Source organism: Sorghum bicolor, chromosome 3, assembly GCF_000003195.3.
Source record: "Sorghum bicolor cultivar BTx623 chromosome 3, Sorghum_bicolor_NCBIv3, whole genome shotgun sequence".
NCBI classification, from domain to species: Eukaryota; Viridiplantae; Streptophyta; class Magnoliopsida; order Poales; family Poaceae; genus Sorghum; species Sorghum bicolor.
The window spans coordinates 66,515,564-66,539,579 of NC_012872.2; the positions used below are offsets into that span (position 1 = coordinate 66,515,564).

General features: G+C 48.6%; 6 protein-coding genes across 6 annotated transcripts; 2 read left to right on the top strand and 4 right to left on the bottom strand.

Annotated features, from left to right (window-relative positions):
* On the bottom strand, positions 230-1,719 carry LOC8057744. The gene has a single exon (XM_002458661.2). It carries the CDS (start codon positions 1,662-1,664, stop codon positions 486-488), a length of 1,179 nt encoding a protein of 392 aa, XP_002458706.1. The 5' UTR covers positions 1,665-1,719; the 3' UTR covers positions 230-485.
* Positions 3,624-8,076, top strand: LOC8085419 (sorting and assembly machinery component 50 homolog). Its single transcript, XM_002456534.2, has 4 exons — positions 3,624-4,224; positions 5,489-5,971; positions 7,117-7,632; positions 7,721-8,076. The coding sequence occupies exons 1-4, from the start codon at positions 3,706-3,708 to the stop codon at positions 7,808-7,810; spliced, it is 1,608 nt and encodes a 535-aa protein (XP_002456579.1). The 5' UTR covers positions 3,624-3,705; the 3' UTR covers positions 7,811-8,076.
* LOC8057745 (probable metal-nicotianamine transporter YSL18) lies at positions 8,283-11,172 on the bottom strand. The gene is made up of 6 exons (XM_002458662.2): positions 10,724-11,172; positions 10,442-10,608; positions 10,260-10,357; positions 10,004-10,138; positions 9,732-9,921; positions 8,283-9,644 (listed from the first exon to the last, which is right to left on the bottom strand). The coding sequence occupies exons 1-6, from the start codon at positions 11,124-11,126 to the stop codon at positions 8,526-8,528; spliced, it is 2,112 nt and encodes a 703-aa protein (XP_002458707.2). The 5' UTR covers positions 11,127-11,172; the 3' UTR covers positions 8,283-8,525.
* Positions 12,098-16,780, bottom strand: LOC8085420 (UPF0051 protein slr0074). The gene is made up of 2 exons (XM_002458663.2): positions 15,050-16,780; positions 12,098-12,612 (listed from the first exon to the last, which is right to left on the bottom strand). Exons 1-2 carry the CDS (start codon positions 16,763-16,765, stop codon positions 12,394-12,396), a joined length of 1,935 nt encoding a protein of 644 aa, XP_002458708.2. The 5' UTR covers positions 16,766-16,780; the 3' UTR covers positions 12,098-12,393.
* LOC8085421 (internal alternative NAD(P)H-ubiquinone oxidoreductase A2, mitochondrial) lies at positions 16,970-20,888 on the top strand. Its single transcript, XM_002456535.2, has 8 exons — positions 16,970-17,533; positions 18,314-18,530; positions 18,805-18,965; positions 19,048-19,113; positions 19,328-19,491; positions 19,748-19,862; positions 20,208-20,387; positions 20,482-20,888. The coding sequence occupies exons 1-8, from the start codon at positions 17,078-17,080 to the stop codon at positions 20,632-20,634; spliced, it is 1,512 nt and encodes a 503-aa protein (XP_002456580.1). The 5' UTR covers positions 16,970-17,077; the 3' UTR covers positions 20,635-20,888.
* On the bottom strand, positions 21,178-23,835 carry LOC8057746. The gene has a single exon (XM_002458664.2). It carries the CDS (start codon positions 23,381-23,383, stop codon positions 21,650-21,652), a length of 1,734 nt encoding a protein of 577 aa, XP_002458709.2. The 5' UTR covers positions 23,384-23,835; the 3' UTR covers positions 21,178-21,649.

Consider the following 24,016-nt stretch of genomic DNA (forward strand, 5'->3'; position numbering starts at 1 on the left):
ACTTTTGTACGTAATTAATATTATATTACAAATATATATATCGACTTCACCATAAGATGGTTTTTTTGCCAAAACCTAGTTGTTCTGACCTACCACCTCTATTTTTTTTTCTTGATCGAGTGTTTAACCCGTTTTCATTAAGAGGAAGTAGGCAAAGTGTCCAAGTTACACAAGCGATCCACAGCGGTGGCGAGGAGCCATTGTTAGCGAATCACAACAGCTACCACTTCTATCAATATATCAATGATCATTGTACTGTACAAAAGAGGTAGAAACCATGTATCCCCTTACATTTTTTTATGATCGGAGAACTAATAACATGCTAAAATGACAGTTTGTGCACATTATCCCAACAGTAATAGGATTACCCACAAGACTTCACAAAAATATACAGTATACTCCTTATTTATTCTATCTATCAGGACATCAGATCATATAGAATGTGCATACCTATAAGTGCAGATAATTTCTGCACTCAAGCCACCTCAGTTTCTGTTAGCCTTCAGCTGCGTCAACTTTGCGGGCGGCGTCGCCGGCGTTGACGAGAAACCACCGTGCAGCTTGCCGCTCCTGTTCTCGCCGCTAATCCTGGGGCTGCCGCCGTCCGCTCCTAGTCCGATGGAGAGCTTGCTCAGAGCCTTCCGGGCGTCAGTGCAGTACTTCTTGCTCGTGTCAAGCAACGACGACACGCCCCATCGACGGCTCGGCAAGTCGTCGCGGTCGCGGCCCCTCTTCTTCTCTCCACGCGGCGGCGGCGGCGGCATGTCGCTGCTATCGGCTTGGCTATCTTCCTTGATGACGTCGCGCAGGGTGGTGGTGACCCTGCGACTGTGCGAAGGTGAAGGCACCTCGGCTCTGGCGCGAGTCGTCGTCGTCGCGTGCTGCGCCGCCGGGCTCCTGAACCCACAGACCGCTGGCTTTGCGCTCCAAGGGAAGAACACCATGAGGCCACAGGCTCTTGGGGTCATCTCCTCGGCGTCCGCGTCCATTTTGATCCGCTGCATCAGCTGCATGGGGACGCTGTCGTTGACGATCCTAGGCGTCCACCGACGGTCACGGTCCTCGTCGTGACCGCGGCGCGTGCTGCCCCGACGCGGCTGTCTCGGATGCCTGCCCGACGCCGACGAGTCGGTGGCCTCCGCGCCAGGGTGTCGGGTTCGCGTCCGGTCCTTGGCGAAGCTCGAGGTGCGGCCGACGAAGATGTCCTCGAAGCGCTTCGACGTGACGCGGTCGAACGAGCCGGTCCGCTCGGGCGAGGAGATCCTGTCGAGCGCGTCGGAGAAGGACCTGTCGTCATCGTCGTCGTCGCTGCTCGCCTCGCTGGTGTTGCCGTAGTACAAGTTCCTGGCGAGGTACGGCTGCAGCAGGCGCCCGGGCGGCGGCCTCGGCGGCGGCGGCATCATCGCCTGCGCCTTCTTGTGCATGTCGTCCCTGCCGCACGCGCTGTTCTTGGGCACGCCCGGGGAGCTCTCCCAGGAGAACGGCACCTGCGTCCGCAGCGGCGACGCGTCGCGGCGGCAGCGCGTGCGTAGCGCCTCGACAGAGACGCACGACCGGCGAGGCGTGGGCAGCGGCGAGTCGAGCAGCGGTGGCGGCGGCGGCGGCTGCCCGTCGGCATTGTTGCGATCGCTCTCCGTGGCGCGCTTGGTGATGATATGATCCATGGATCACGACGCGGCCCGGGCCAGACAGAGCACAACTGTAACTACTGTGCGTGAGTGTGCGTCGCCGGCGTATACTAGGTGGCGGCCGGGGACGTTTAAGAGTGCACGCGAAGACTGTAGCCAAGCCGTTGAGACGATGCCGCCGACGCATGCTTTTTCTGCGGAAAAGTAGAAGAGTAGAGGAGCGGTTGGGCTGTAGCGTCGTGGATGGTGGCGTGTCAGAGCTCCTTTGCTCTCGCTGCCCGTGAGTGTGTGCTCTAGAGCTTCTTAATGGCGGAGGTTGCCGGCCGAAAGGAAGGAGACGATCGTGCCAATTGGATCTCACGCCGGCCTCGTGGACTGGGCTGGCGTCCCCCCAGCTAGTTCGTCTCTTCCCGTGTCAACAATTGTTGAGACTGTTATTTTTTTCCTCTTGATTGATGTTATTTGAAATTCCAACGACTGTCATGTTTAACCTTCTCCTAGATTTTTATTTTTGTTGGAACTTTGAATTCTTCCAAATTTCAGCGGGCTCCTCTATTTCAAAAAAAAATGGACGAAAAGATTCAAAGTTCATGGTAGAGCCAGGAGAGTTTAAACCATCTCTAACAGCAGGAGAAAAACTGCAACCCCAAAAACTTATTATTGGAGGAGATACAAAACATGTTTTGCGATTTTAAAGATCTTTTAATCCAATCCCAATGAGAAAAATAGTGGATTGGGAGAGGAGAGGTGTCCCTTTTAGGGCATGTACAACCCAGAGACGGGTGGTCGTCTCTGAGAGGCTAAAATTTATTATACAAACAACTAAAAAGACAAGTCATACAACCCAAAGACAGTAAGTCGTCTATAAACAATTTAATGCTTTATATGTTGCCAAGATCAATTGTGAACATTATTGTGTACACCATTATGTTGCGGTTTGGTTGAAACAAACAACCCTTCGCACTAATTAAGTAGACCCATCAAACTTCGTAATGTAAAGAATGAATGTTAGGGGAAAATAAACAAGGGATGATGCAAACTTTCCACTTTCAGGAAAAAAAACTCCAAACACACACACTAGCGTGCTACTCCTAATCATATAGCCGTCGACGGAGAGGCGAACACGTAGATAAACATGTAGTCTGTAGAAACTGAAAAGCTGCATGATACTCTTTGCACTTCACATGCCCCTGGCTCCTCCTTTTGCTCACCGCAGTACTACGCTCATACGCTGCTTATCCTTTGAAGCTCACACGAAGCTCATGGCGCAGCTCATCGGTGTGTTTTGCGGCGGCCAAGGTGGACTGGCCCAAGTGCAGCCGGCTCCCGGCGGTCGGGCGGGCTCGCCGGCGCAGCTCGCATCAGCCAGAGCACTCGTGTCTTCATCTATTCTATGCAACAGATGAGCGTCTATTTGAGGTGAGAGAAAATTGATTTGATGGAGAAGAAGCTTGGCAATAGGCTCATAGGCTGTGGAAAGGAGATGAGAAAAGAATAGTTTGGCGCCATCGTCGCTCCCTCTTGCCGCACGGGATTGAGGGCTTTCACTCTAGGCGGTAATTTCTTCTGGGAGCACGAGCTCGGGTCGTCCCTTCATGAGACGACGAGCTCCCCGTCTCTTGCCTCTGCTAAGGGTTTTTTTGCAAAATTATGGGTATACAGACGGCACGAAGAGACACGCTGAACATGCCCTTAGCGGTGGTGATTTGAGGGACTAAGAAACAAATTTTCTCATTGGGGTTGGGTTTCGTGAATTGCTGGAGCTACAAGACCTCTAAAATAATAGTTTTTTTCTTATTAGGGGTTAGAGAAGGGGGATTGTTGAATATGCTCTGTTGCTAGTGGTAGTTATTTTATTTGGGGGGATGTTTCATTTCCATCCTTGATTTTGAGCGTACTGAACTTCGGGCCATAATGGGCCAAATGGTTATCTAACAGAAGAGGCCCATAAGCAAATGCAAATGGGCCTTCTAGTAGTAGTACAGAGCAACAAGAACCTAAAACCCGCATTCCATCCCCTGCCGAGGAACGATTCCCTTCGCAGAATCGTACTGTTCCCCTCTAACCCCAGCCAGCCATGGTGATCGCGGCGGATTCTGCCGCCGATCAGGACCCAAACCCTGTACCCGACGAGGCCGCGGGCGAATCCGTCGAGGCACCCGCGTACCCTGACCACGGGGAACCCAATGCGGATGCTGCTGACGTGGAGTATGAGGATGAAGAGGAGGAGCTGGACGGGGAGGCGGCGGAAGCAGCGGCGAGAGAGAAGGTGGAGGCGGTGTTCCGGCGGCTGTCGGAAGCCCCCGTTGGCATCCGCGTCCATGAAGTTATCATCAAGGGCAACACCAAGACCCGCGACGCGCTCATCGAGGCGGAGGTCGTGGGGCTCATCCGCTCCGCCGCCACCGTGCAGGACCTGGTGCGCACCGCCAGCATCGCCAACGCGCGGCTCAGGCGCCTCGACGTGTTCGACTCCGTCCACGTCCTCCTGGATGCTGGCCCTCCCGAGCTGCCCGGCACCACTAACGTCGTAATTGAAGTCGTCGAGGCCGCTAACCCCATCCATGGAAGCGTCGGCTGCTTCTCCAAGCCTGAGGTCAGTGAGCTCTCGGAAATATTGAAGTGCTTGGGCAGACTCTAAGAATTAGATGAAATGAAGAGCATCACTTTGTTTAGAGACAATTTGATATTGCATTGTGCCATTGTTGATTGTTTACCTATAAATGTAATTTGGTATTACATTCTTCAAATTTGCAAAATGTGTGCTCAGCTCTTTTCTTCAGCTAGTAATGTGTTGGAGAAGAAAATAGTCGGAAAAAAATCGTAACCCAGGAATGCTATGATTTGGATTCTGTACTATGCACATGCTTCAGCTATTCTTTTATGTACATCTTACATCTTACCATGATTACTATATGGTGTTCTAAAACAATGACGCTTGAACTGGATATGTTGCCATCCAATACCTTACAGCGGTAGGTCCATGGCCCTATGCAGCTATTTGGTGGCTGATCTGTTGGTTAGCAGTAGGCCCATTTGCTGCCACTCCACTAAGCTGCTTGATTGTGGCAGCCGAGAGCCATTGTTGCACAGTGCTCACTGCTTATGTGTTGTTCATATTGAAAGTATATTAGTTTTAGTTGAGCAGAAAAGGTTTCGAAGGCTTTTGTTCTGTCTGATTAGGACATCAAGGTCATTACAATAATATGGTATAGTCATTTGGATAATCTTATGATCTTCAAAAGTTGAATCTGTTTTGCTGATTCATGAGGTTTCTGCTGTGCTTGATTTTCCAATTAATAACAACAAGGTAATGTTCAGAGAGAAAAAGCATGCAATCTTGACTGTAGATAGTGATCTTTTTAAATGGTCTGAGTTGATTAATGCATCTCAACTGTTTCTGTAAATTTAGGATTTATTTGAAAGGTTCACCTTTCCTTTTACAGAAGTAGGATTTGTATTCATCCTATCCTTTTGCAATAGAATCCTGCAGTTAAGTTGTTTACTATATTCTACTCTTTGTACTTCTCTACACCGAATCTAAACTTGAGGGTTTAAATTGTAGGTATTTTAAAGGACCAAATAACCTTACAGGCACAATTCCCTTCTGAATCGTACATAACAATATAGCTGGCATTTTATCTTCAAGCTAACATCTTTTCTTTAACTTTGCTTTGACAAGCACAATTCCCATCTGAACATAACAATATAGCTGGCATTTTTACTTCAAGCTAGCCTCTTTTCTTTAACTTTGCTTAAGCCTTTTATGCATGCCATGCTAAAGTTGAGCATATTAAACTCGTACCGTTGACAACCTAACAGATGAAGGATTGATTGAAAGGCTTTGGTTTTGTCTTCAGGCAAGGTCATGGACAGTTGAAGGATCAGTCAGATGGAAGAACATATTTGGTTATGGTGACATCTGGGATGCTTCCGGAGCATATGGGTGGGACCAGTCATCAGAGATAGGCATTGGAGTATCCTTGCCAAGATTTAGATCGATAACAACCCCCTTGACTGCTCGGGCATCACTGTTGTCTCATGACTGGCTGAAATTCTCATCATACAAGGAACGTTTGCTTGGCCTTTCCTTTGGTTTGTTTTCAGACGTGCACCATGATTTATCTTACAGTCTGACTTGGCGTACCTTGACTGATCCTTCACAAGAGGCATCAAAATCAATAAGAAGACAATTAGGACATAACCTTCTTTCTGCATTAAGATATACATATACAATAGATCAAAGGGATTCCCATCTCAGGCCAACCAAAGGATATGCATTTGTCTCAACTTCACAAGTTGGTGGTCTATGGGGCAGCAAAGGATTGAGATTCTTCCGCCAGGTTCTTTCCGAACCAGCTTTTTTGATTTATATTTCTGAAAGTTTGTCTAGTCCTTTGTATCCTTGCTTTTTAGTTTATGAATTTTTACTACCTATCAGTTTGTCCTGTTTATTTTCTATACTGTTGCTACTTGCTAGTGAGGTATCTGCGAAGTAAAGCATGAAGTTGAAGGAATATATTTTGCACTTCCATACCAGCATTGTTGTTTGATCAAACTGCATTCCTAGATCAAAGTATACAAGTTTCTCTATGGAGATCTTTAACACCCTTGTTAAGTACTTTGTGATTTGGAGAAGAGCAAGCAATCTAGTATTTAATGGGGTTCAGTTAGACTGGCAATATAGAATTGTAAATTTGTAATTATCTATATTACCCAATACTCTAATTCTGAAACAAACCTTTTGTGTAATGATTTGGGAGGGGGTGGGGGGGGGGGGTCATCATTAAACTTAGTCCCCCATATCCTAACAGAGCCATTTCTTAGCACTTAGGTGCTGTTTGGTTCCCATGTTTTACAGGCTCAACCTATCACAGCGTAAACCAATTACATTAGTTTCTGTTTGTTTAGTATTCAACGTATTCTGCTGCCGGGGCAACAGATACCGCGACTGCTGAAATCCGTTCCCACTCGATTTGTGCTGTAAAGGGTTGCAGTATCGATTTGATTGACTGCCTGCTCAACCAAACAGAACAAGCAAGCAACTGTTCCACTCCCATTACCATCATTTATGCATTCCCTTTGCGTTACTGTTGTTGTTTGTGACCAAACGGCACCTAGTAGTTAGTCACTGATCCTGATATATTCCTAGTTTTGGTTCCTCGTGCCTATGAACCGTAAGAGTGTTTTTGTAATAAGTTGGATACTATTTGATTGTTTTCTACTTAATCTATTAATTCTAATGAATCATATATGATACTATGCATGGTTAAATACTTAAATATTTTTAGATGGAAAAGGTTCATTCTCATGTCAAATAATATATACAATAAAATAAAGGCTAAAGTTGCCCAACAAGATCTAAGAGTCTAAAGCATGGATGGTTATTGGTATTTTAGATGATGCACATCTACTTCTAAACTTTAATTACCGAAATCATGTAGGGCTGTGCACTGTTGAGCAACGTCACCTCCTTTTTTTTTCCCAGGAGTTCGATATTCGTGGGGCTGTTCCATTGGGCTTTTACAATGCTGCCCTAAATGCTGGCATCTCAGCAGGGGTGCTTTTACCATTGGGGAGGGGGTTTATGGAATCACCTTCATCTGTACCTGATAGATTTTTCATGGGAGGGCATTCTTCTCCAGTAATCAGTCTTGGTAGTTTAACTTCTCTACTGGGTTTCAAAACAAGAGGAGTTGGGCCAACAGAGCTACGGAGATTTGTCCCAAGTGAATCTGTTACAGATGAATCTGCAGCCTCTCCAGGATGGGATTATTTGGGAGGTGATTTTGCAGTCTCTGCATTTGCTGATCTATCCTTTAATTTGCCCTTAAAGTTATTCCAGGATGCTGGCATACATGGCCATGCATTCCTAACTGCTGGAAATCTTGCCAAGTTGTCCGAGGGTGAGTTCAGGAATTTCTCATTTTCCAAGTTTGGGCGCACATTTAGGAGCTCAGCTGGTGTTGGCATTATCTTACCCACTAAGCTTCTCCGTGTGGAGGTATGTTTTTAGGTCCTATCAAACTTTCCTATATAAAATAATAATCATGGATGCAACTGATTCATTCTCTTGGTCTTGTGTTTCCCAGATAAACTACTGTTATATACTGAAACAGTTTGAGCACGATCGTGGAAAGACCGGGATTCAGTTCAGTTTCTCGTCTCCAACTCCAATGTAGATGTATGTGGTACAAATGTGTTTCTACAGCGGTTCCTATGAACAATGCCCTGCCTAGTTGTGCTCAGCATTTCCGCTCGTTTTTTTTCCCTGGCTGAATCGTCTTTTTGACAAGTAGGAGTCCAGCAAATCCATATCCATATGATTTGATCTTTTGTATCATGCTTGTTCTTGGCCATTAGAACTGGAAGAGTTACCTTGCTAACGGTTATTGTGAACTGTGATGGTTTCATGGTCGATGAAACGATGCGTATATGTTGGCAGCAATAATGTTTGCACTATGGGAAGTTTGCATATATATGATATATGACCATGTTTATCAAGGTGGTAAAGCGAGGTGTGGCCACTTATATCGCCTTATAGGCAATCCCATACAAAGGTAAGGAAATGCAAGACATCAGCATGAAGGAGGAATACTTTATGAAAAAAAGAAAAAAAAAAGGAGTTGAAGAGTAGAGATATGCAAAGAGTACTCATCGAATGGCTCTTGGAATTGCTCTTTAAGAAAACTGTCATGGGTGATTCCTTTTTCATTGCAGTATAGTACTAGGTTAGCTTTTTAATAACTGTCAAAAATTTACAGAAGATATCGTAGTCACTCTCCATAAAAACGATCTCTTCCTGCAAAACATTTTTTTTACTTCACAGGCTATGACTAAAACCTGACAGCAGGAAAGAATGTACAGGCCAAGCATGTTGAGAGGGCCGCCGGGCGTTCATCGGGATGCTGCGGCCTTCTCCATGTAGCTGTCCAGCATCTTGTTCTGCACTCTGCCGATGAACCTGACGCAGATGGGCGGCGTGACGTCGTACCTGGCGAGCAGCGCGTAGGGTATGGAGAAGAGCCCGTCCCCGCATATGAGCCCGGACGCAAACACGGGCGCGAACACCTGCGCGTCCTCCCTGTCCGCCCTGTTCCACATGTAGAGGATCAGGCTCCCCACGCACATGTCGATGGACACGGCCGGCACCAGCAGGAACGAGACGGCCATGCCGGTGACGCTCGGGATGTAATGCTGCGCCTCCCACTTGTTGTGCGTGGCCAGCTCCCGGACCGCACTCACGACCAGCGCCAGCGCGAACAAGGCGGCGCTGATGGCGAGGCAGTGCTGGGGCAGCTCGTGGTCCCCGGCGCCCAGCACGGCGATGGCGCGGTACACCTTGGCCATGGGCGCCTCGTACACCTGCTTCTTGCCGTTGGACTCGTAGAAGTGGTGGAACACGGTGAAGACGAGCGGGTTGACGACGCAGCCCATGGCCGTGCCGATCACCTGGCTCAGCAGCGTGGCCCGCGGCGAGGTGAGGGTGAGGTAGCCGGTCTTGAAGTCGGACATGAAGTCGGAGGCGGTGGAGACGACGGACGACACGACGCCGCAGATGACGAGGCTCCCCACGATGCCGCCGTTCCGGGCCCCGATCCACGACGCGAACAGCAGGATCACCAGCTTGTTGTACTGCGCCGAGAAGTTGGTCTCGGCGACGCCCGTGCCGTAGGCGTTGCAGAAGGCCAGGAGCGGCGCGAACGCGTACGCGGCCGCGACGTGGTAGAACCGGACCTGCCTGTAGATGAGCGGGATGGCGGCGGAGGAGAGCGCCGCCAGCACGACGTAGCCGCTGATGGCGAACGTGCTGGGTATGTGCTCCCGGAGGAACACCTGCGTCCTGCGCCGGTCGTCGAAGCTGAGCGTCGGCCGGGGCATCGAGTCCACGTTGGAGAAGGACCTGATCGTCTCGGCGGCTAGCTGGTGGTGGCGCATGGTGTGTATGGTCCTCAGCGAGATCACGATAAGCTGGAAGATGCCGTCGCCGAGAATCATAGCTATGGCGCCAAACACCTGTGCTATCACACAACACACAGTCAGTCGTCAGAGCTAATCATCAATCATCATGCCTCTGGCTCCAGAGAGAGTTGAGGTTGTCACCTTGTAGCCGTTGAGGCCTTTTAGGCTGGTCTCCTGGAGATTGGCGTCGTACCATATGCCTCTTTTGGTTTGGAGGTAGGGCCACATGATCCCCCAGGAGATGATGGAGCCGACGAGCATCGAGATGTTTATCAGGTAAGGGCTGATCATCCCCACACCAACGTAAGTTCCATTCATGTTGATGTAGAATCTGCAGGCATCAGAAACAGTGCATGCATTCCGTGAAATGAAATGTGTGAATTCATGGAATCGATTTTCCGACCGATCCTTACCCGCGTTTGTACGCGGTGAGCCCGAACGTCGGGAACGCAGTGAAGCCACAGTTGGGTCCTCCGGTGTAGAACCACTGGAAGATGGACCAGAGCAAGCTCCCCAGGCACGACCGGACAACGAGCGACACCTGCTTCCTGTGATCAGAAGCAGAATCGGATGCAGAAACATCTATCCATCAGCTCCAAGAAATCGCCAAGAACGTCACCACCAGCAGGCTAGCGATCGATTCATGTGCATGCCATCAGTGTCACTCACTTTGCCTGCATGACACCGTGGGGGCTGTGGAAGCTGTTGATGAGGTGCGCCGTGGCCGAGCCGCTCGGGAACGTCAGCCGGTGGCGGATGATCATGGTCTGTTCACCGGTGGGATCGGACGTCAGGACGCGGTGATCTCGTCGATCGCCTGATGGTTGGTGGGTCGGTCAGAGCCTACGTACCTTCCTCATGGGCACGATGACGAGGAGGCCGACGAAGCTGACGAGGAAGAAGAAGGCCATCATCCGGCCGAGCGTCGGCTCGCTGATGTTGGCGCCGGGGATGGTCGCGGTGCTCGTCTTCTCCGCCGTCTCCCGGTCCATCCCGAGAAGATACGACCCGAACCCGCCTGCAGATTACACGCAGCGCCATCGACGACGATGTCACGCATGGCGACGCCAGCGACGACGATGACATACACAGCACAGGAACGAGACGAGATCACCAAGGGGGGGAGCATATACCGCTGTACGTCATGCTGGCGCAGGCGACGACGCAGGTCTGGACGACGGCGTTCTCCTGGCGGGTGAAGGGGCGGTGCGTGACGCCCATCTGGCCGAGCATGCCCGTCCACGCCTTGAGGAGGAAGAACCCCAGCAGGGCGGCCGAGATGTTGAGCGACGGGATGATCCCCGACGTGAACACCAGGTTCATCATGACGCTGCTGAGCGCCACGCCCAGCGCGAGGCTCGCCGCCAGGGCGCGCCCCGTCACCTGCTCCGGCCACGGCGGGATGGGCTTCACCTCGAACGCCCGCTCCGTCGACGGGCCCTCCCGCGGGTCGCCCACCGACTCCATCCTCCACCCTCGCGGCGGTGCCGTTCCCTCGCTGTCGGTGCGAGACGGTGACGGGTAATAATTATGCATGGACGTTCGACGGCCGTGCAGCTCGCGCGGACGCTTGGAAAGAATGAGAGGCAGATTGGTTGCGTGCTTTTGGCTTGTCCACTTACTATTCTTATCATCGAGCTAACGGTGTGTCGGAGATGTATAGCACTCCTAAAGGACATCATGGGTACTCTCGCCGCTAGTGCGCTGGAAGGAAGAGTAGTTCAACGAAACGGTAATCTCGCAGTTTCGCTATGCCTTTGTTTCTGTTTCTTAGTAAAATGAATGAAAAGATCATCGTGCTTGTATATGTATCTGCATGATTTTCGTGAGATTAAAGGTGTCACGATTTGTTTTATTTCTATCTTTTGAAACTAACTTGTTTTATTTCTTACAAACCTACATACCTAATCTATAGGCAATAACCTTTTATTTCTCACTGACTTTGTCTGTTCGTTTGGCTGATAAGTCATAAGTGAAAAACACCGTTGAATTGCTGACAAATTCAACAGATAACCTCAAGCGAACAAGCAAAATTTATATAAAAGAAGATTAAATTTATATAACAAATTAAAAAACATTAATGCTACAAAATAAGTAAATTAATAAACATTAATCCTCACGTAACCTGACACAAAATGATAGTACTTCCTCAGTCCAAAGAATGCAATCTTGCTCTTTGGGGAGTAAAACAGATGACCTTTGATCGAATTTACATAAAAAATTAATAAACATTAATGCTACAAAATAAGTACATTAAATTATTTATAGAATATATTTTTATAATAAAATTATTTAGAGACATAAATGTTAATACTATTTACTATAAACTTGGCTAAATTTGAACTAGCAAAATTGCATTCTTTTGTGGCTAAATTTGAACTAGCAAAATTGCATTCTTTTGTGGATGGAGGAAGTACGCATAAACGCTGGTAATTGTTCCCGTCGGCACAAATGACTCCCCAAACCAAGAAGAGGATCAGAAATGATGCATGGTACGAGTCCAGAGGAACACAAACAGAAATAGTTCTATAAAGCCAACACATTGATTTCCATTCTTGTATGGGCGAGCCATGTGAGCTCGCTTACAGCAGTAGCAAAAACTGGGCAAACAGAAGACAAGCAGGCACTACTGCTATCTTCGTTGCCAATTGCTATAGTCACCATCAACATTCAGTATACAACAAGCCAGGAAATGTATATCTATCGTGCACTTTATTCTTCTCGTACTGCTGTACACATGGATTTTCTAGGTAACTGGTTGTCATGTTCATGGAGTATTACACGCAGTCGCTGAGCCAACAAATTAGCCAACTGATCCCTCAAGTTTCAGGTTCATGAGTGCGTCCACCTCCTGTGCGAATTCATAGGGAAGGTGCTCGAAAACAGATCTGCAGAATCCACCAATCATGGCGGCAACAGCCTTTTCATGATCTACCCCTCTTTGCTGGAAATAAAATAGCTGATCCTCTCCGATTTTGGAAGTGCTTGCCTCATGCTCAACACGGCCACTAGTGCAACCCACCTGTTATCAACAAAGTTTTGTCACATTGATAGGGCAGAAGGTGGAAAAAACTATGAAGTTATGTCCAGCATGGACACTGAATCCATGCTAGGATGAAATTCAAGGACTAATGGTACTAGAGGATGTCATGTTCTGAGTGTTTGGTTCATTAGAACGCTAGAGAGAAACACCGCTAGCTTGCCAGTGATAAGATAACTTGTGTTTGCCATCAAATTACATATAATTACTCATGAAGCGCAGATTCATAGGATATGAGAGACAGAACACAAGCATCTTGTTCCATCTCCATGGTGATTTTTTTATATAACTATCTCCATCGGTCAAAAAAACGAACTCCACGGTCATTGAACCTTCCTTAAAACTAAACTTCAGTTCGACCCATTAATCTTAGTTGCAATTGCATTTTCCAACCATGCATCTTAGTTGCAATTGCATTTTCCAACCATGCATCTTAGTTGCAATTGCATTTTCCAAAAAAAACATATATTTTTTATCACTTGCTTTTTTTAAGTGGTATCAGAGAGAGATACTATAACTAAAATCTGACACTGAATCAACTGAATACAGATTCACCCATCAAATCTTGAAGTACATGCCTTTGATACTACTGACTACGGCCAAATGGTCATGTATTTCACTGCTAGATGAGTACTAACTGAAAACCCTATACTTCATAATTATCATCAAGTATCTCAAATCCTAATAATTAGCTAAGAAGTCATCTATTCTTGTTTTTTCCACACAAACAGTATTCATGAACAATCCAGCTGTATTACTTGCCGCAAAGGCGCAAACCATACTACAACAGCACACAAGTACAATCCTTGATTTTCAAGAGTCATATCAAAGTTTGCACTATGTCTACCTAAAAGAAAGAATCTGGAGGTATGAAGACAATATGATCTAAGTTGCAAACATCAAAATAAATATATCCTGATTATATAGCATTATAATATCACATCAATTTTCCAATTAAATTTAACATCAAACCAATGTTTATGTTTCTCCGTTAACAAATGCAAACATTTCTAGCTCTCCCTTCTTTCCTTACTACTGCAAAAATTTATAAGGCTAGATGTACAGTTTGCTAGTAGGTAAGGACCATCTTAGAAGAGGGCAGCATTAACATGGTAAATATGTGTCAACGTAATCCTTGTAGAAATATAATTAAATTCAATTTAGTTCATGCTAAGGTGATTATACAGTACCCTCGAATTAATCAGACCATCAGATTTTTTTCCTAAGTGCCAATTTTAAGCCGAGTCTATATGCTTCATAACATATGCATGGAAGGTAATTATTTACACGTAGAATAACAGAGCATTGAAAGCTTGTCATATCAGTATAGACACTGTAATTGAACCTTCTATGCAGCACGGATACGGATACGCGTATCGGTATCGGAAGGATACGGATACGCGGATACGGCAATTTCTCAAAAAACACGATACGTGGATACGTTTTACTATTTTTATTAAAATAAATAATAATGCAAATTGAAATTGTGGAAGTGTAATCACTAATATTAGTTAGTACATACAATCATATATGATACATCACCAGATCACCTTGTAGGTTTCTTAGTTTTCATAGGAGATTCAAGTTCAGCTACACTGGATGAATGCGCAATTACCAAGTCTATCTAAAACAGGAAGTCAGGAACAAGATTGTCTGTTATGGTTGTGGGCTAGTGGATCCTATTCCTATGCTAGGACTACCTTTAGCACTAGCAAGCAACAAGTGCAGAAGCAGAGTACATCAAGAATGAAAAGGGATGTACTCATGGAGGCCGACGGAAGCTAGCTTTGCTGTTGAGTGCTGAATCATCATCTTCCCTGCATCTCTCCCCTGCATCGTGGGAGCTAGCCACGTCCATAGCGGACTGGTGGGTGTTCCTAGCGCAGTGCTCTCTGCCGCGACAACCTGGAGGACGAGAGGTCGATTGATGGCATACAGGGGACGGAGGCTCGTCGCCAGCGAGCACTGGCGCATCTCCTGCGCGGGAGGCAGCGCGTGCACAGGATGCGACGCGAGGGGGTGGGGGCTCGTCGCCAATGACCGGCGAGTTGCAGCGCATCTCTTGCACGGGAGGCGGCGCGCGAGAGCAGGGGCTCTTGCGTGTGGATGATTCGACATCTTGTAGGGTTATGGGACAGGAGAGGCAGCACGCATGGGGATTGGCCAAGACGCCGAGCGGTCAGTGTGTTGGGCCGTATCAGACTGACGTATCGAATGAGCCTAACGTATCGAAGAAGAGTATCCAAATTATAGTTGATTTATTTTTTTACGGATACTTCGCTGATACGTATCCAACGAGTGTCCGATACGTATCGGTATCGGATACGTATCCGATACGGGATACGTCCCTACCTTGGCGTATCGGGGTAACGTAGTGAACCTTACATGTCAAACCGTGCAGAAGGGAAGTGTCAATTACCTGAATGGTGGGATAAGTGTTCGCAGCCGCATTATCCCCAATCAGCAATGAGTCACACTGTGAAGAATTATAAGCATTCTCCGCACTAGAGTTCATCAGGACCAAGCCACGGTAGCAATTCCTTGACTTCCCTGCAGAGATGCCCTTGGATATAATCCGGCTGCGTGAATTCTTCCCCTTGTGGATCATTTTCGTCCCTGTGTCTGCTTGCTGGCAATCCTTTGTAAGTGCAACCGAGTAGAACTCTCCAACACTGTCATCTCCGACTAGCTCGACGCTTGGGTACTTCCATGTAATAGCAGATCCTGTCTCAACCTGTGTCCATGAGATCTTTGAACCCCGCCCTTTGCACCGTCCCCTCTTTGTCACGAAGTTATAAATGCCTCCTTTGCCCTCCTCATCACCAGAGTACCAATTCTGCACCGTGGAGTACTTAATCTCTGCCCCCTCCTCACACACAAGCTCCACAACTGCAGCATGGAGCTGATTCGAGTCGTATGCCGGTGCAGTGCAGCCTTCCAAATAGCTAACCGTGCTTCTCTCATCGGCCACAATCAGAGTCCTCTCGAACTGCCCGGTCTCCTTGTCGTTGATCCTGAAGTAGGTTGAGATTTCCATGGGGCAGACCGTGTCCTTGGGCACGTAGCAGAAGGATCCGTCGCTGAACACCGCTGAATTGAGGGCGGCATAATAGTTGTCGCCCGGCGGTACGACGCTGCCGAGGTAGCGCCTGACAAGGTCCGGGTACTCGCGGATGGCCTCGGAGATGGAGCAGAAGATGACGCCCTTGGCCATGAGCGCCTCGCGGTGGGTGGTGGCGATGGAGGTGGAATCGATGACGGCATCGACGGCGACATTGGTGAGGCGCTTCTGCTCGGTGAGCGGGATGCCGAGGCGGTCGAAGGTCTTGAGCAGCTCCGGGTCGACCTCGTCGAGGCTATTGAGCTTGGGCTTGGTTTTGGGCGCGGAGTAGTAGCAGATAGACTGCAGGTCCACGGGCGCGTACTCGTTGTCGCTCCAGGTGGGCTCGACCATGGTGAGGAAGCGCCGGTAGGCGGCGAGGCGGAAGTCCAGCATCCACGCCGGCTCCGCCTTGAGCTCCGAGATGCGGCGGACGGTGGCCTCCGACAGCCCCTTGGGGATGGAGAAGGACTCGAAGTCGGAGACGAACCCGTACTTGTACTCCCTCTTCAGAAGCTTCTGCAGCGCGTCCGCCTCATCCTCCGCCGCGGCCGCCTGGGACGACGACGGGGACGGCTTCTGCGGCCCCGTCTGTACGGCCACCACCGAGAGGCGGCCGCGCCGGCGCACGTTGGCGCGGCGTCCGGAGCCATAGGACGCGTGCCCTACCCCAAGCTTGGAGGTCAGGGCGCACGGCGAGAAGAGCGGGGTGGAGGCGGAGGCGGCCATGGTGCGGCGGCCGGGGAGGGGCGGAGCGAAAGCGAATGGGATTGGGATTGGGATTGGGAGAGGGACCGAGACCGGGGGAACCGCCGAACCGGGGATTGTTGAGTGGGTGGAGTCGTGGAACTGGTGCACGATGCGCGCACGCGTGTAGGGGGCGCGTGGGAGGCCGGCGTTGGTGGGCGCGGTCCGGGCAGGGCTACGCGGGTGAGGGACGGGTCGTGTGGCGGCCGAGAGGCAGAGCACGGCACTGGTGGATGTGGTTCGCCACGCGTGGCGGTCTCCAGATAATCTCTCAGAGATTTTGGCCATTTGGGGGGCCGAACTCGTCTCCCCGGCTCACCGCAAAAGCGGCGGCGAAAGCGCCTTGGCCGATCTAGAACGACCGCCCCCGCAGCTGACGGATCAGGGCAGTCAAGAGATGATCCGACGGCCAGCGCCATCCACGCCACTCCGATCTCTCAGGCCTGCCGCCTGCGGATCGAACGGGACCACCGGACCGGCCGCCGACCCACCCCACACGCCACGGGCGGCGTCCAACGAAATGCGCTCGTCAAGTCGCCTCACGTCTCGCTGTGGTCACCACGCTTCACATCTCTCGCGCGGCGGTAGCGTCCGCCAGACATGGCCGCCTCCTCTCTGCTCCGCTCGCTCACCCGCCGCGGCTGCGCGGGCCCGAGCGCTTTCGCTTACCGCTACCACCAACAACAACCTTGGTCGCCCTTCTCCACCACCGCCGCTGGGGCGGCGGCTGCGGGTACGCGGGACGAAGCGGCGAAGCGGTTCCCTGGACTAGGGCCGACGGCGAAGGGGGAGAAGGCCAGGGTGGTGGTGTTGGGGACAGGGTGGGCGGGGTCTCGGCTCATGAAGGACCTCGACACGCACGGCTACGACATGGTCTGCGTCGCCCCGCGCAACCACATGGTGTTCACGCCGCTGCTCGCCTCCACCTGCGTCGGCACGCTCGAGTTCCGCTCCGTCGCCGAGCCGATCGCGCGCATCCAGCCCGCCGTGTCCAAGTCGCCGGGCTCCTACTTCCTCCTCGCCCGTTGCACCGGCGTCGACCCCGACAGCCACACGGTGAGATCCCCCCGTTCTGCTTAGGTTGACCGTGTGAGTCGGTTGCTACCAACTGCTGTTGCTTTCACACGTGTGTGCGGGCATCAGTATTCTTCCCAGATTCTTGGAGAAATGCTCAAAGGGCGTTTATGCTAGTACTCTGCATATCTGCTTTCTACCTTTTCAGTAGATCAGTGACTAGTTGGGTACAGGTCTGGAGAAAAAGGAGGAATCTTAGCTTTACTCATCTAATTCATGAGCATGTTCAGCAACCTAGCAATCTGTAGCGGAAGTGGCCTTTTGCCACAACATTTTTAACATCTAAGTACAAAGTTCAAGATCATTATTATTTGTTCTGACTCGTTCAACATTATGGTTAGTGTGGATCTTTTTCTGTACCGTGTAAGCCTTGGATCGTTTCCCTTGAACCAAAAACATTTACAATGCATGAGTGCCACCACTCATCATGTCCTGTATGTCTGCGAAGATGATGATCCACATTATGCACATGCTTCATCATTGTTCTAGCTCATTTGGCACCATTAAGTAATATGTGCATAGCTTCTTAACTCGCTTCGGAATTTTTCTGGATCAAAGGTTGATGCATTTCAAAGAGTTGCGCAAAGATACGATGTTACAAAGTTACCATCTACTTTGGTCTAGTGTATAGATAAATACCCTGTATTAACTTTACATGTCTAGCTGATACAGTGATGCTACGTGGACATTTGCCTCCAACAGTTGTTTTTCTATCTGCAGCAGTTCTGTTATGTATATTTATTCACCTCCTTTTTCATTTAGATTGATTGCGAAACAGTTACAGATGGTGAGAAAGATTCCTTGGAGCCATGGAAATTCAAGGTTGCTTATGACAAGTTGGTTTTTGCCTGTGGAGCTGAGGCATCAACTTTTGGGATACATGGTGTTACCGACCATGCAATCTTTCTTCGCGAAGTTCACCATGCTCAAGAGATTCGGAGACGGCTCCTCCTTAATCTGATGTTGTCTGATGTCCCTGGTATGCTTGCTTTAGCTTTACTTTTTTGGCATACTACATGTGCTAATCACCTCTCACTGGAACAAAACTTTTATGAACACACACTATTTCTTGTTCTTACTTTCTTAGTGATGTTCTATTTTATAATTGCCTGATCAAGTAGAATCTAGAATACAACCAGATGGGGACTTAATTGGTTGGCTATGAAAAACCATAAATATCTTGTCTTAACATACCTAAATATCCACTTGAGTATTGTTAAGCACTGATAGACCAATGCAATATGACTAAACAGGAATTTCAGAAGAAGAAAAGCGCAGACTATTGCACTGTGTTGTTGTTGGAGGTGGTCCAACAGGGGTGGAATTTAGTGGTGAACTTAGTGATTTTATTATACGAGATGTCAAACAACGTTATTCACATGTGAAGGATTATATCCATGTGACCCTGATTGAGGTTTGTGCTGTTGTTTTTCTAGTTTACCATTTATTTTTTAACTGAGCACTCTGATATCAGTTAATTTGTCTCATCATTTCAGGCAAATGAGATATTGTCATCATTTGATGTTCGGCTCAGGCAATATGCTATAAAGCAACTAATTAAGGTTAACAGTTTCTTCTCTGCATAATGTCATGTCACTTTTGCCTACAAGGCTTCAACAGACCAAGGTTTTGAAACTGCAGATTTCCAAATATAGCACACTGACGACTATCACATAGCATATGGGTGTGATATATCTGCTAATCGTTTGGATGTTGTTCTTTCTCATATTATTTGGCATCTGAAAAATAAATCGTTTGTGTATGTTCACTCGCCAGTCAGGTGTTAGGCTTGTGCAAGGAATTGTTAAGGATGTACAGCCCAGCAAAATAATTCTTGACAATGGAGAGGAAGTTCCTTATGGTTTACTGGTATGGTCCACTGGAGTTGGTGCTTCACCATTCGTTAAGTCATTGCCATTTCCTAAGTCACCTGGTGGAAGGTATAATTCCTTTGTGTCTGTGAGCATCATGTATTGAGTCAGTTTACATGTTTATGTCTGTGTACACACATTTTTATGAGTAACTTTTTGTCTATGTGCCATCATATACTGACTGGGCTGCAAGTTAAATAATCTGCACGCAAATCATCTTGTGTAGTTTGTGTGGGTATTATGTGTTTTGAACTTTGAAGCAAAATACCGATGCCATATTACTGTCCTATTCTAGGACCTTTACAAGGTTTTTCAATGTTGACAGGATCGGTGTCAATGAGTGGTTACGTGTCCCTTCTGTTCAGGATGTTTATGCCATTGGTGACTGCAGTGGGTTTCTCGAGAGCACCGGCAAGGAAGTTCTCCCTGCTTTAGCTCAGGTAGTCTCATGCTTCTTGCTGCAGTCCAAGTCAGTCACAGTACATTTGCATGCTACTATGGCAGTATGGCCACCCTGCATTGGTTTCTTTTTTTTTTTTTTTTGAATGCAAACCCTGCATTGGTTTGTCGCACTGGGAAAAACAGATTTGGATATACATGAAAAATTAGGTTGCAGATATTTCTGTTCCACTTCCTTATTTATATGATTCAGTTGTTTACATTCAGAAGAAATGCTGTTGAGCAAGATTTTTTTTTCACTCACCCTTGTGCGATTCTGTGATTCCTTTGTTTTATTTCACAAGAGATGTTAAATAAGATAACTCTTCTACTTTACTCATGAGCAGGTTGCGGAACGACAAGGCAAGTACCTGGCAAGCCTGCTCAATCATGTCATGAAAGCTGGAGGAGGGCATGCAAACTCTGTGACTGAAGCAGATCTGGGTCCACCCTTTGTGTACAAGCATCTAGGCAGCATGGCAACTGTTGGAAGATACAAAGCTCTAGTCGATCTGAGGAAAAGCAAGGTCAGTTGTTGGTCGATGTTCTCTATTTGCAAGCTTTGACAGTTTACTAGCTGATCATGGATTTACTAAAACAAATTTATTTCTCCATCGGCAGGAGTCAAGGGGGATATCTCTTGCAGGATTTGTGAGCTGGTTCATCTGGCGCTCGGCATACTTAACCCGTGTTATTAGCTGGAGGAATAGGTTCTATGTGGCTATCAATTGGCTGACCACACTCTTATTTGGCCGGGACATAAGCAGAATCTAGAGTGTCTTTGTAGATGTACGAACAACAAATAAGATCGACACGGTCACTTGCTTGCCACACACCCCTCCCTCTTCTTTTTGGGTCCTCTTCTACCACTGACCCTATTGGCTGTGGATGTAATTCACAGGTAAATTATGAATAAATCCAAGGATGCCGCAGTTAGTTACATGTGCTATGAATGTATAAAGTCTAAATGGCTTGGAACGGACTACTCGTGTAATCCTAGTTAAATCTATGAGTTTTGATTTGAGGAAGATTCTCTGGTCAAATAGATTATTTTCACGGCAGTAAATAGGCTGTTGGACGAGGAGGAAATAATGAAAAAGTCCAGAGTACAATCTTTAAATAAAGCAGTGTTCGAGATTCATTCTCAGTATTTGCTGTCGTTGATTGGTCTCGACTTGTCAATGAACTGATTGTTAAAGAATAGCTATGCCTACCAAAGGCAGTCTGAAGACTAGTATGGTAATAGGAGTATCAGTTATCTCCTCTCCTCTACTGCTCAATCAAAACAATTGCATACTCATAGAATTGAACCTTTAGTAAGAATTGAAGATAATCATATATTATAATTAAAATAACTTTATACACGGACCCCAAAAAAGGAATCATCCCAGTATCTGGCAAACCACAAATGCAGTCCATTCCTAGATCTCCTTTGTGGCTTAGAATCAGTTGACAAATTACACCTCCAGTTGATTGCCTCAGTTGGCAAAATGGTATTGCAAAAAATGCACAATCGAGCATTCAATTTATGAACACGAAAATTCCTTCCAACAAAACAGTTAAACTTCGTCTGCATGGATAGCAAGAACTCGATTCTGATAACTGGTAGGGGCACAGACTACAGAGCAAACTGATCAAGGAACTGTTTCAGTGAAACCTGAACAGATAAAAAACGAAACTACAACATGCTACAATGCAGCTGATATCACCTGAAGTCATGAAATACAACGACTGAAATCAGCGAAGGAGGCCAAGTGTGGTTTGGGACAAACACAGATGTCAAGAGGGTTCAGTTCATTCTGCGTCTCTTGTTCTGTTGGAGGCCTCCACCATCCACATCCAATGAACCTAAGATATTGCTCCTCCCTCTCCTCCTCAAGGATCTCGAAGAGCCTGCATTGCTAGGCTCCCCTGCACTCTCAGAGATACCAGCATCCCCTTGTATCACTGCAACAGTGCTCGAATTAGATGCTTGATCTGCAGAAGGTGCTCCAGCAATGCGAGCTCCATCAACTGCTGGCTCATTATTTTGAGGATTCGATGAGGAAGCAGATCCTCCATATTGGCTTGGTGAAGCAATTCTTCTAAGGTCAGTCACGGCACTAGCTAGTAGTCTTTCTGTGCCAAAAGCAAGACGTTCCAACAAATCAAGTCCATCTGATACGCGTGTTGTTGAGCCACGTCTTGGTGATTCTGATGCATTGTTTCCTGTCAGAGATTCTGATGCATTGTTTCCTGTCAGACCATTATCAGGGCCAGCCGAAGAACCACCAGGACGGCTCTCAGCTTCTATTTGCAACTGCCTTACTCTCATCCTCGTGGCCAATGCCAATCCTCTTAGGCGAGCACGTTGACGATTTTCATTTACTTCTATCCAGGCCGATTCAGACAGCCCTTCAAACCTACTCACGCTGCTCATGATCTGCTGATCCAGATGACGCCCCCATGATGCCAGAATCCTTGAGATAGGTCGCATATTGTGGAATTGCTGCCTGAAACTTTCATGGCGATTTCCATGTGGCCTCGGCGGGATTGTAGGACCTGGTGGCTTCCCATCCTCCAGAGTCTTCTCTGCACTTGAATTCCCTCTACCATATATAGGAGTGATATTTGCCTCAGTCACCTCACCTTTGCAGACTGGGCATTCCTTGTGGTTGGAGTAAACGTTCAACCACTGATACAAGCACGGCCAGCAGAAGAGATGACCACAAGAAGTGACGACCGGCTCACTAGCCATCTCAAAGCATATGTTACACTCGAATGCAGCGGCAGTCTTGCTGTGTTCCTCAGAGGAATCCTGCAAGACACCTAATTCTGAGCCATTGGCAGCCACCTTGTTTAATTCATTAGTATCATCAGCTGCAGGCTCATGCTGGCGCACTGGCTCCGCAGCGTCCTGCCCAGAGGGGCGAGCCTCGGAGCTGAGGGGTGGAAGGTCAGACCTGAACCGCCTCGGGCGAAGCCACCGGTTGGAAGTCTGCTCGAGCAGCCGCCTGTACCGGTCGGCAGTGTCTGGGAAGATAGATGAAGAGGCCGTCGACGAGGAAGGCCGGTCCTCCCACCCCAGCAGTTCGCTGGCCCGCACCAGCCGGAGAGGGGGCGGCGGATGGAGGGCGTCCCGAAGTTCCCGAAGACCCTCTCGGATTCTCGAGAGAGCAAGCGGTTCCGGAGGCGGCATGTTCCGCGGACCGGGGATGAGCGGTTCCGGAGTCTGCATGTACGACAGATGCGCATCCGGAACAGGCGAGTCTTCGGGGTTGTAGCGGGAGTACACCTCTGGCGGCGGAGGGGAGAGGTCGGCGCGGGAGGGGGAGTAGGGCGGGTGCAGGGGCTCCGGCGGCGGCGGCGGCGGCGGCGGCGCGTCGACGGACGCGGCGGAGGACGAAGGAGAGGAAGGCATCGGGGTGCTGAGGGCGAGGTCTGAACCGAGGTCAGAGCGACGCGGGCGCGCGGCGCGGAAAAGACCGAGGTAAAGGTTCAGATCCATCCTCCTGCTGCTCCCCGCGGCCTCATCGGCGTCCATCCGACGGCGAGCCGCGCCCCACAGCCCCACCCCTCGCCCCGCCGCCTTGCCCTTGCCCTTGCCGTCCCACCTCACCGAGGCCGGGGGACGCAAGAACCAAACCCTATCTCGGTGCGCGCTTGCGGCGCCAGGGTCTGGGTCATGGGCGGAGGATCTGGGACGCCCTAGCTTCCGCTGTCGATAGAGATTACCAAGCGGCAGGGTGCGGCGCCGCCGACGAGGGGAGCGGCGGCGCGGCGGCGAATTTGGGTAACGGACGCGCGGCCAGGAGGTGTGCGGCAAGCGGTCGGAACGGCCGGGCGTGTTTATATCGGCTATATATTCTGCTCTGTGCTGTCGCTGAGGAAATGGACCGTGATTGCAGGCCAAAAAAAAACGAAACCGATTGACCGCTTTCACCTGCTGTTTCACCCGTTTTATTAATTTCGTCAATCTCCATGGATGCCTCAACGGCCCAACGGAGAAGGTATATAGAAGCTGTACAGTGTTGTAAGATATAATAATGTATATCTAATTGCAAAGCAAAAAAGTTATAAATCTAAAATAATCAAAACATCTTATAATTTACAAGTACGCTATTACAATAGGTTATACTATTATACTCCCTGTCCTAAAATACAATAGGTTAAAGTT